The sequence below is a fragment of the Solanum stenotomum genome, chromosome 11 (genome assembly GCF_019186545.1).
Source record: "Solanum stenotomum isolate F172 chromosome 11, ASM1918654v1, whole genome shotgun sequence".
NCBI lineage: Eukaryota > Viridiplantae > Streptophyta > Magnoliopsida > Solanales > Solanaceae > Solanum > Solanum stenotomum.
Genome location: NC_064292.1, coordinates 12,201,272 through 12,214,585, shown reverse-complemented (window position 1 = coordinate 12,214,585; position 13,314 = coordinate 12,201,272). Strand labels below are relative to the sequence as shown.

The 13,314-nt window shown below is 32.1% G+C and overlaps 1 protein-coding gene across 1 annotated transcript in view; it reads right to left on the bottom strand.

The window, feature by feature from the left end:
• Positions 1–13,179: 13,179 nt before the first annotated feature.
• LOC125844401 (beta-amyrin 28-monooxygenase-like) overlaps positions 13,180–13,314 on the bottom strand; it is a 20,404-nt gene continuing 20,269 nt past the window's right edge. The window contains exon 4 of the mRNA XM_049523716.1: positions 13,180–13,304. Within this exon, the coding sequence (XP_049379673.1) occupies positions 13,221–13,304 (84 nt within the window). The 3' untranslated portion in view covers positions 13,180–13,220. The remainder of the gene's footprint in view (positions 13,305–13,314) is intronic.

Genomic DNA, 13,314 nt, shown 5'->3' with positions numbered 1-13,314 from the left:
GTTAATACACTGATTACAAAGTTAGATTTCGTAATCCAAGAAGCCAGACAAGGACTAATAAGATAACAATAAACTTCCTTAATCATTGGAGATTAGAAGAGGATTTAAGCAATTCTTTATGGAAGCATTCTTATCCTTTTGTTCTATCTTTATTTAGGATGGGTTTTTTTTTTTTTATAGACGGTGACCTATAGTATGTGACACATATAAGCAGGGGTGGACCCACGTGTTGTCTAGGGGTTCACCCGAACCCCCTCAAAAAAAATTTACACTGTATATATAAGGTGAATTTTCTGAATTTATGTGGATATATATATTTTGAACCCCCTCAATGACAAGGTGAAGGAGATAGCCTAGTGGCAGCTCCCTTCAAAGTTAAGCCTGACGTCCAGGGATCGAAACCCTGGGTTAGCATTTTATTTTTTAGTTTTTTTACTTTCAGTTTTATTTTTTTGTTCCATTTTCGATTTTAATGTTTTTTTTTTTTTAATAAAACGTGCTAAAATGTGGTGTTAAACCCAAAAAATTCAAGGGTCCCAACTCCCATACTCCCATTCCTAAAAGCTAATAACTTTTTCACTTTTCAAATCCCTAAATCACTTTCTTGTTCTTCCCCAACTCAAAACTCAAATATTAAAATCATCTCCCATAATATTCTATTGTTGATTGTTTCATACTTGATACTTCATGCTTGAATCTCACATTTAATTCGAAATGAAAAATCAAAACGCATGCTTATTGCTTAAAAGGTAAAAGCCTTTTTCAAGCAATGAAACCTCGTCGAATAGTATTGTGAACGTGCTTGAGAAGTATTAGCACTGACCTCTTTTTTGAGTTTGTAGTTAGCACTCTAGTCCTAGAGTGAGACATTACGAAGTGCTAATTTTTTTTTGTTCTAGTTAGCTCCATTTTTTGCTCTACTTAGCATCCTAGTTCTAGATTGACATATTGTAAAGGACTAACTTTTTGTTTCACTGTAATCACTCATGTTAGTTTTGGATTTCTTGCAACGAAACTAACTTTTTGTACCTATAAACTATATACTACTACTTCCTTGAAATTTTATTTTGTTGGTTTATTTATACGTTTATACTTTTATTTTTGAACCCCCTGAACGAAAATCCTGGGTCCGCCACTGCATATAAGGGTGGATATAGTTTGGGCTAATCCGAATTTAATCGAAATTTAAGTTTTTTTATATTTGATTTGAATTTTTAGATTATGGGTTGAATTTAGATTTTGTGTTTAATAAATTTGAAGGGACAATTAAAGAAAACAAGAAAAAAAAAAGTGTGAATTAAAATTTAAAAAATTAAATTGTCGGTAATAAGAGACTAAAATCCTCACTTTCCAATTAATTTCGATATCTAAAATTAACCCTACTCAATAATCAAAGAGAAATCAAAATTCCACAAATTGATGATACATTTGATTAACTAAGTAAAGAAGTTAACTAACAATAACGAGTTCACCACTAATCACTATAATTTAGCAGTATTCAATATTCAACATAAGCTAAGTCTTCAACATAACAAAAGACGACTATTTATACTTAAACAATAAACAAGTCACTCTCCTTTATAATTTTACCCTAAATAAGTTGGTTGGCTTTTTTTTGTGAATTCTTAAATTTATTATGAGATGACCGTGTACACACAAAACTTTTCTTTTCTACACTTTGATGGACTTCCACACGGTGTATGTCTTTTTTTGATGTCCTTCAAGCTCCTCCAAAGCTTTCTTTTTCATAAACATTGTTGGTAGGTCATGGATATCTTTTGCTTGACTATGTCATGTGAACGGTCTTGAGGGGTATATGTCACTCATGTTAGTATCCTCCATGTCACCCATGCTATCACTCTATATATTTTGGGGTGTCAAGCGATTGTGTTTGTTGTACTCACACGTGTTTGTTGGAAAAACTTGGAAATCTTTTGAACCCAATGGATAAATGGAATCCATTGGTGAATCCCCTCTTACCTTGATATTAAAAGTCCAAAAGCAATGGAGGAAAAATGATACTTGAGGCTTGAAACCCTAGCTTTCTTCCTTGAGCTTGAGAAAGAATTGAACAGGATGAACTTGGATGAAAATTAGGGATTTGAGAGAATGAGAGGGTTTTGGGTTGAATTAGGAGTTGAAGTGTAGTTATAGGGCTTATAATTAGGGTCAAAACGACATAGTATATATATATATATATATTAAATTCATAGGAAAAAACTCAAATACCTTTAAGAAATAACCGTCAAAAGTGATCTACAGTTGAGACCTACGGTCCGTAGGACTTTCTACTGCTCGTACTGGTCAACCGTAAAACCAACTTCAGAAACCCAAAATTCATCTTACTTTCCACAAGACTTTTTGTAACACCTCGGAGTTCCATAAAGGGCTAAAAGGGGAAATTTGGGCAAGTCCACTAATCCAAAATGGACCATAGACCCTTCACGACATCCTAGACGGTCCGTGTAGGGGACCATAATCCATTAAGGATGTCGTGAGTGACCATCCAGGACTGCCCTGGGAGGGGTCACCTAGACGGCCCGTGGTGACTTGGATGGTCCGTCTAGGGGTCCGTGCAAGTCACCTAGTCAAGGAGGTTGCACCTAAGTCAGGTCTTTAGTGTTGGGGAAACTTCAAACGGTCACATATTTTAGCACACAATGAATGTGGTGGCTCATAACCTATCAAATTAAAGATCTCTGAATCTTCTTTCCAACACCACCGAGTTGCCTAATTTCAAGCTCGGAGTAAAAGTTTATGCTCGAAATAGTGAAGCCATGTGGGGCAGAGCATCTTCACGACCCACTTGACGGGTTGTGGTGCTCTAGACAGCCCATGAATCCTGTCTTGAAGCCACTTCGTCAGCTTTAAGTCAAGGCTGCATTGGTCTTTTCTCCTATGCGTTTGGTACTTAAACTACGTCGCTTTGCTCAATCTAAGCTTAATAATCTAGTAAGAAACTACCTAGAACCCTCATTCTACAAAAAATCATCTAACTTAGAAGAAAAAGAAGAGAAATGAAGATGATAGTTTCCAAAGAACAAGCAGAGGTCTTCTTCAAATTTAACCCCAAAATCTAAAGGATTCCTTTGTAGTTTCGTCACCAGGTATGTAAGATTTCACTCATGGGTTCCTTTCACCCATTAGGTCCCTAGAATTTAGTCAGTTCTTCAATTTCTCTTAAATTTTTCAGACCTAAGGTTTCCAAAACCTTTGCGATTCCCTGTGATTTCAGCTGCTATAGTTTCCACGATCTAAATAAAGATATTTACATAGTTCCATGAATAGAATTCAGAACCCTAGATTGTATTACTATCGGTACTCATGAATTTTACTTGCTAGGCAGGTCAGTCAGAAAAGCATAATTTAGAATTCGAATGCCATATTGATATCGATTTTGGTTCAATTTTATTCGATTATTCTATTATTAACCATACACGGAAATCAAAAGACAAGGTGCGAAACTAAAAAAAAACAAACAAATTAGTTAGCAAAGAGACACATGTCAGAATCATTCGTCATAATAAACTTTTTTCTTTCAAGTTGAGTCTTCATTGGCAGTTGAGAAAATGAAATCAAAACTGAAAGAGCCAACAACAGGATCACGCCTCAAGTTGATTCCATTAAACTCTACCTTAAATTATAAATAAATTGTAATGAAAATATATATAAGATATTATAATTATTTATGAAAAAAATATTATTTATATATAATTATAAAAAAAATATGTATATAATTTGTCAGTTCGTTAGTTATTTCTTCAAATTTTTTTGAAAAAAATCAAAAGCAAATCAAATACTGTCGAGTTTTAAAAATATAAAATCAAATTCAAATAAAATTTTTCAACAATTACTGGGATGTGCTATCTCAAAGCACCATTTGGGAAAAAACTTGAGTCACCTCTTCCTACAAGTACGTTTTTTATGTTCAAATCCTACACGTATTCGAATATGCATGTTTTGTTAAAATTTTATTGGCACAACACAAATTTAGGTCTATATCCAACTCTCCTTTTTTTTTTTTTGAGTTAAGTGGAAGTATCCCTTCCAAAAAAAAGGAGTACATGTGTCCTATATCTTTAGTGCAAAAAAACAAATTGAATCTGATGCAATAAATTCCTTTGGCCCACAAAATTTATCATGATGTTAGAGGTATATGACTCTGTTTGGAATTTGGATAGACTTAAATGAGTAGTTTTTAAATTAAAAAATAAAAAGTTAAATTTGCATAACTTTTAAGTTAAAAAATAAAAAGTAGAGAAGTCTTACTTTTGATTTTTAACTTTTTCTTAAAGTCATTTTAAACTTATTTTAAGTTATTTTTAATTTTGTCAAAACACTTTTAAAAGCTAAAAATAACGTAAAAGTAAGTTTGACCAATTTTTAAGTCAATCCAAATATGCTAATATACCTTCTTTGCTCAAGTTTTACTTGTCATATTTAAATTTAATACATTTATTAAAAAATAATAATTGATATGGTTATTTTATCACATCATCTCTATTGATTTGTCCAACAATAGTTGTCCACTATTGACTTTGCACACTTTTTAAGAAATTATAAATAGAAGAGTAATTTTACTATATCACCCTTTGAATATTTTCCCTTTGTCCCTAAGTACTTGTCCACTTTTTCTTTTTTGGTAGTCTCTAATTACTTGTCCATTTTAACAAATCAAGAAATGACAATTTTTTTGACCTATTATACCCTTAATTAATTACTTTTAAAAATATAAAATTACTTGAAAATCTTAAGTTTTTAATTCATCCAATTCATAATTAATAGGGGGCTAAATGGTAAACTCACTATGTCAATAATTATATTCTTAATAGGTGTGTCAATTCAAAAGTGGACAAGTAATTAGGGATAGAAGGAGTAATAAATACAATGTCTTGTAAAATGTAATAGAGAAATGACTATAATTAATGATAAGAGTAAATTAGAAAGTAAGTGTAAAATTATCCATTAATTTCATAAAGTGAACAAATATTGTTGAACATCCCAAAATAGTATAGTGTACAACTATTGTTAGACGGAGAGAGTAATATTAAGTATTAAGTCATGAAAATTAAATTGAGAAATAAGTAATTAATGCTAATGATAAATATGAAAATAAATAATTTTTTTATTATTATGTTAAAGTGATAAATAAAAGTAAAATCTAATTTTAAAATAATGGAGAAGTAAAAGTAAACTGCCCTATGACTATCACTCCTACATAATAGGAAGAATTTATGTATTACGAAAATGTATAGTCCATTTCATTTAACACTATGAAAATAAATAAGGAATATTTATTGGCCAACAAGAATATGCACCAACCAACCAACCCAAGAAAAATAGAGTGCACTCATGACTCATGAGGAGTGAGCCATGGAAATCATATGTAAAGAAATATATTAAAACAATTTCACAATTTAGACAAATTTGCAGTTTACATTTTAACTTTCCATGTTCTAAGAATTTTACATAAAGATCTGCAAATATTATTGAATCTACCATTTACAACTTTAAATTATAAAATAAGATAGAAATGTGTATTTGCTTATTTTAAGTTTTTTGACCTGTTTTTTTCACGGAAAGCCAAATACTTTTGGATAAAGCACATGGAACTTGCAATAGTGAGATTCAAAGCCAAAATTTCACTATACTATATTGGAAAACTTATGGAACCACTACTTTAGAAGCTAATTACTTATCTATACGTTAGGTTATAATATTACGAATCTTACCAAATTTTGGTGCGAATACATCCATATACATGTATCTCGGGATACATGAGGTCAAAATTAAGTGTAATATGTTCTAGATGCATGATATCCAAGGGGATTTGAATGCAATGGCAGAGCTAGGATGTTCGCTAAGGGGGTTCGAAGTATAAAGTAATAAATACATGAGATGGGAAAGAAAAATATTAATCTTAACTCGTTAAATTTAACTTGTCTTGTTATGCCGCGTTTAGGTTTTTCTTACTTTTTACCCTGCTCCATCGAGGTTTTTTCTCAAATTCTTGTGCTCTTTTTTTCTTTAAGTTTTGTCATGTTTTATTTTATTTTGATTTTTTTTATTAAATTTTTTTTGAAAAGGGCATATGTTACTATAAAAATCACCAAGATTTTTTAAAGGGGTAAACATTGACATATTTAGAAAATAAATAAATGACATCATCTTTTTTTTAGTTCAATTAATTCAATTTACTAGGTTAGTCATTTGTAAAAAAACAAATGATCAATAAATCAAATAAGATTAGTTTAATTTTCATCTCCTTAGAATAAAATTGAAAAAAAAATACAATGAAATTAAAGAAAGAAAATTAAATTAAATAGATTTTGTTTAAAAAACTATTCACAATTTTAATATTTCTTCGTTCGGATAAATTTAATTTTAATTTATTTTATGTAAATATTTTTTCTAACTCACTTTAAAATTTAATAAAATTTTATCGTTTCTGCAACTTAGTACACATAAAGAGAACTATGTAGAAACAAAATGAAATATATAAATAAGAAGAATCTAAAAGAAAAAATTATAAAGAATGTGGCTAATAAATTTAAACAAAGACAAATTGAAAAAAAGAAGAAGAAATAGCATAAAAAGAAAATAATGAAAAATAAAAAGGACAAAGTTTCACATTGAACCAATGAGGCCTTTTCATTTGTTTGGGAATCTGGGCCCAAAACTTCTCAGCCCTTTTAAAGCATAAAAAAAAGGTGAAAAACACTATTGCACACCTAATGAGATTCGAACTCGGCCCTTCCATGCGGAACTTGAACCCCTTGACCATTCCGCTATCCTTCTCTTTAGTGTTGAGGGGGTTCATTTTAATTAATATACACATAAAATCAGAATTTGACCTTACATATACAGTGTAATTTTTCCGCGAGGGGGTTTGGGTGACCCCCCTCAATTCCACGTAGCTCCGCCCCTGTTTGAATGTATCTGAGATACATAACAAATCTCGCTCACTACTCATATGTAACTAGTATCTCAAATACATGCGAATCAACCAGATACATACCGACGCATGTATCTAATGTATATCTAGTGTGATTTGCATGTATATGAGATACATGACTATCTCGCACCTCCCTCCCATGTCGCTCACCTCTTTCCCTATTTTAGTGTATCTAGTAGGGAAAAAACATGTATCTAGGATTTTAGGTGTATCTTCCTCAATATATAATAAGAAACTGTTAATTAGTGATAAAATACGTAATTATTTAAAAGTATAGATATAAGTAATACATATGATACAAATATATGTCTAATAAAATAGTATTCCCTACTATATAGCACAATATTGACTTACGTGAATCACTCAATCAAAAGATTAAATTAATTTAGAAAGAATATATCTCTAATTTAATTAAGGTCTGCGGCAAAATTACAATGTGGAATGGTCTTATGACAAATGTTTATCAATAAAGATGGTCAAGTCATTGAAACATAACATTGCTAGTAGGTCTGTCCATGAGGTTGGTTTTAGCCCAACTTTTCCAGCGCAATTTTATAGGGCGTGTTTAAAACCTTAGCTTACACATTGAGTTTAAAACTAAAAAAGGTCTTCTACTATAGGCTGTGTTTGGTATGGGTATTTGTATACCATTTAGGGCATTTTTGAATAGGGCATCGTGTAGGTCGTAACTTACCACCTACACAATGCCCCCAACCCCTACACCTTGACCATCTCACCCTTGCTTCCACCGAGGCCCCACTCTCTACCCCTCCCACCACCTATAATATTTTGCTAGATTTCATAAAAATGCTTTTGAGATAAATTATTTTTTGCTTACTCACCAAACAGGCAAACACCAAAAAGTAAGTAAAAAGTCATTAGTTGGTCAACCAAAATATTATTTATCAACTTTTAAGCACCTTTGGTTTAACCAATATTTTTACTATTTTTTTAAAAATAATTTTTATTATTCTAAAAATACTATTTTCGGAAAAAAAGTCCTAACTTCATCTCTATTCCTTATATACGTCATTTATCCTTTTCCTTGCAAGGATATATTTAAATGTGTAACTTTTTGTAATTTTTTATAAGTATTTTGATCATTTAACCAAAAGAACAAGTTATCAAATCCAAACATGTAGTTACTTATTTATAAAATTTATTTTAACATTTAAAAGTGTTTATCATGACATAATGATTATTAACTATCTCAGATCAAATGATCCAAACTGGCTCTAAAAGTTAATGGGAAAAGATACCAATTAGTTACACTAAGGTTTCTAATTGAAATATAGTTGGCATTTATAAAGTAATTGAAAATAACCATAACTTAAAATTGCAGTAAACTGTAATTGAAATATTACATTGTTATGTAGGCCTCTAAATAATTAAGTACAACACTATGTAATTAATTGCACAAATAGTAAGCTCTGAAGGATAATTTATGAAATCTAGGTAACCGACTGTAGTCTGCTTCATAAATCAACTACTCCCTCCGTTTCTTTTTATATGTCCATCTTATTATAAAATAATTGGTTCATAATATTTCTCATTTCATAAAATCAATGCATAAATTACAATATTATTATACCCTTGATAGTTAATTAGTCTTAAAAATGCATATTTGACCAACCTAAGAAAATTAATAAGTAATTAATGTTCATTGTAATTATTTTATATATTGATTAATTACTCTCACCATTGCATTACTCTATAAAATCTGATTTTAAAAAAAAAAATCTCAAAAAATAAATTAAAAAAGAAAAGGGATTTATTTATCATTTATTGAAAATTGACTTAAAAAAAAATTAAATTGGGATATAATTGTAAACTTACTCAGCTTCTTAATACAAGTAAAATCTAAAGGCAAAAGGGTCTGGTGGGCCCTTATACTTATATGAGTATGTATTATGGACTCATCTACTTAATATTTTGTCAACAGAACCCTTATACTCAATAAAACACAACATATTAAATCCCTCTGACCATTGACCATGTTTATGTGGCATTAATATAGATGAGTTGGCTAGAGAGTGTAACTACACGCCTGTTAAGGCAAGTGAACATGATATTTCAAATTATTAAAATTATAAAAAAATAAAAAAATTCATCTTCTTCCCCACACCACCTTCTTTTTCAGCCACCCCCACCCCATCGCTGCCCCAACCCCATTTTTCTTTCTTCTCCACACCCTATTGTTATCTTCTTTAATTAGCCATCTTGGCATTGACACTTTCGTGACGTCAAATTTCATGGCGATTATTGGTGGAGGGAGAGAGCGGCGTTGTTTTCATGGTGGTGTTCTCCTGTTCGCAGTGGTGTGAGAGGGAGAGAGGCGGCGAGGCGGCACTGGTCCCTTTTCCGCCAGAATAAGAGGCGGCGAGAGAGTTTGCTGGTACGCCGAGAGGATGGAGAAGAGACGCCATTTCTGGTGGTTTGCAGAGGGTCGTCGGTGGTGTGGAGAAAGGAAAATAGTGAAAGGGAGAACAGGGTGGGAGATGACACGAGGAACTGGTCACGGTGGCGAAAAGGTTTGCCGGCCGAAGTTGGTGGAATGGCCGCTTACGATTGTTGGTTCGGTGAGAAGAGGAAAGGAAAATGGTATTGCGGCAGAGGAGCCTGATTTACTTTAAGAAATAAATTCTTATTTTATCTTTTATTTAACAAATTTAGTTAATAATTTTTTAAAATAACAATTAGTAAAGAAAATGATGTATTATTAATTTTATTGACATGGATTTGACATGTCATCTATCAAAGGAGAGTGAGCTACACACATGGTAGGAGAGGTTTAAAAATCTTTTTTCTGATTGAGTTTAAGGGTTTAGTTGGTAAATGATTAAGTAGAAGACTTCACAATACAAACACATATAAGTACAGAGATCTACCAGACTCTTTTGCCAAATCTAAAAAGATAACATATAAAAAAAACCCGTGAAAGTAGTAAACTATGCTCTTTTGCAAATGAATCATACAGACATGTATTTACTGAATAAATAAATGATCACTATGTTATGACAAATAACTCTTCTCTAGAAACATATAATAATTGTACTATATGAATTATACAAGTATAGCGCTGATTATACAACATGAGTACCCCAATTATAAATATTATATATATCTTATACACTCTGAAAATATGAATTATTAATCGATCAAAATGCGGGGGTAATTACTTTCAAAATTAGGACACACAACTGATGTTGTTCAAACTATATCCTCAATTGGGATAAAAGCAGTCGATATAAAAAATATAGTAACCTAACAAGGTTGAAGTCGAATCTTACAAAGAGCATGGTGAGAGATTTTTATAATTTGCTATTGAAATTCAACTTAGTAACTACTATCAGAGTTAGGAGTTTTAAATGGAGATCTATTAACTTATTATACTACTTAATTTGTAGTTAAGAATTAAAGACGAACTAGGGTTACAATTCTTTGATATAAGAATTCAAAAAGATAATTTACTATCAACTTATTTGGATGTGTTAATTGTGCAAAATAATGAATCTATAAGTCTCATAAAGCCTCTCGACCCAAATTAAGAGAATATCACCCTAAAAGTAAAGCAAATTGAGAAAGGCACCTTCATTTCTCAAGAAAATTATACGTATACTAGGAGACCTGAAAAAGTTCAAAATGCTTAATTGTAACCATGTGAACATGACATCAATGAATATTTGAACATGACATCATCTTAGATTTCCAATTTGTGAAATCGATATCTCGAGCTAAGGAGCTTTGATTTGAATGTTTTTAGTTGCTAGTTGTCGGAACTTCTTGAGGCAACATTTTGGGCCTACCGGTAAGGTGCGGGAGACTTGTCCTTGAGGTAAATTCTTATCCCGAAAAAACTTTTATGCCTCCTTAATGGTAATTTATGTTGTTATTATTGCATGGGATATTTTAGTTTATTTCCGAGCTTGGATTGTGCCCATTTTGAGGCACATGTTCCTTAAGCTAATTAGTACTAATTGACGGAGTCAATTTTGGAATTCCAATGTGACTCCCTTAATTTCATTTTTACTCATTTTCGGGTTTGTCTTCAGTTATTTGGAATTTTATTTAAAACGACTTTATTGATGTTTTGATCAATTATTTGATAGTGTGGTAGTGACATGAGGCTGTTCGAAAGGGTATATATTCAAAATAATGGCTTTGGAGTGCGTGCAGTCAACTTTGAGGTAGGCTACGACTTATCGCACTTTAGATTGAGTTGGTGATTGTGAACTCATGTTTATTAGCTAGCTTTGGGTTGGGTTTCTATCTTATATATTGTTTAGTTGATAGAATGCATGCCTTAGCCTTACTTTTGGGTAGTTTCGGGGATTTGAGCATGCCTACCTTAATATTGTTGTTGCATCATGTCTTGTAGTATCTCTTTGGAATATTATATAGTTATTGGTAGCTTTTTCTTGGCCTTAGCCTAGGCGTACGCTAGTGATTGCCTTAGACTTGTATTTGGAGCCTTTTAGCCTTAGAAACTCTCCAAAGTTGCTTTGAACGGCTTAACTCCCTGTAGAATGGTATAGTAGACTTGGGTCTAATAGTATGGACCTTAGCTAGGAGACAACTCAGCTCTCATGGAACTTTTATCTATAACTTCCCTTATTCTATGGCCTCAGTGTTTTTCGGTCGTAAAATCAGGGTTTATTTCACTATTTTTAACTTGGGTTCGAACATGGAATGACTCATTGGCAAAATTTGATGATGGGCTTTGATCCACGATAGCCCTTATTATGGTAACTTTTGTTATAGGATCCTTTCCTGACTACCCTTATAGTTGTGGTTTGAGTTCTTGGCATATTATCTTCAACCACGATTCAAGTTTCAGATGCATTACTCTTAGTTGGGTTGAGACTTAGCAGTGTGGTTCTATTGTGCTCTACGGGGTGTCTTTGTCGTAGTTCATCAAGTTTCGGGTTATGTTCTCCCTTGTTCTGGATTTCACTTATTCTCGGTCATAAGTAGTTGTAGCTCTTATCTACACTCATCAGACTTATGGGGGTCCGTTTGGGTTATTACTTTCAAATTGCGCATGAGTGTACCTTCTCGGCTTATGGATCCAGTTAGTTTATTGTTAGCTACTTTACTTTTCAATTTCTTCTATTTCTAGACTTGTGAGTTTTTTATTTAGTCACCTGTTATTGCTTTGCTCGATTAACCTCTCGTAGGTGTTACTTTCTCGCTTTTCATGTTATTTTTACTTTCCAAGCCCAGTCGACCTATGATGCCTAACGAGTCTCTATTGTTTTGATACTCATATTGCACTCTGCATCTGTTTTCTTGAAGTAGATCCTAGCTCCAACTGTCAGCGTTGATCAGGCCAGCTGTGGAGATCTTTGGAGATTGAGGGTGAGCTGATGGCGTTTTAGTTCAACCTATAGCTATCTCCTTCTGTATATAGTTTTTGGGCTAGTTTTTTGTATTTGAGACAAGTCTGTACTTTTTGGTCCACTTTTGGGACTTGTACTCGTATAGTAGCTTTGTATCGATGTCCACCAGGTCGTGGGTTTGAATCTTGTACTTTTGGCGTTTGTATATATTATTGTTCTTGTCTTTTCCGCTTTACTTTAAATTTCTCGTTGATTATTGCTTCTACCCAATATTTATGTTATTTGTCGTTTCGGGATATGAATTAACTTACATACTGGTGGGTTATGATAGGTGTCATCATGTCTCAAATTTTCAGGTTGTGACAACTTTTCAAGATACACTCATCTTATTTGATTATTTTTGTTACCTCATTTTCATTTATATACGATAGTCTTGTGCATGTCCCTTTAATAGCTTATCATGTCTGAGTTTTTTTTATTGATATTGATATTTGTATTAATTTTGTAGAAAAATAGTTGAACGCGGTGGAAAGCTCGTCGTTGGGACTTGAGACAAATACAAAAAAACATTAAAAAAATGCTTCACCATGTGCTTGTTTTCTTTGAGCAAGTTTAAAAAATATCATCTATTTTGTTGCAAAGAAAATTGATTTGTACTTCAATATCCCTCATCATAACTCTCCTAGTTATACTTCTTTTAGTAACTTTGTAGTATAATACAAACTTGGGCTTGAGACTTGAGTGTAGATATGGCCCAAAAGTGTTTCAAATGTCTCTTTACATAACTTTAAAATCCATAGAAATAATAAGCAATAATTATTAATTCTTCCATTAAATTTGAAGAAGCAACATTAATAGGTTAAAAGACATTAACTAGATAACTTACTTTGACATTTTATTTTCATAAAAACACAAACAAAAAAAGCTTAAACAGCAGAAAGGGTAATAGGGTATCCATCTGTTGGGATAGCTAGTAAGAAAAAAGGGTACAATATTTTTTCTGAAGGAACCTTAGGCTCC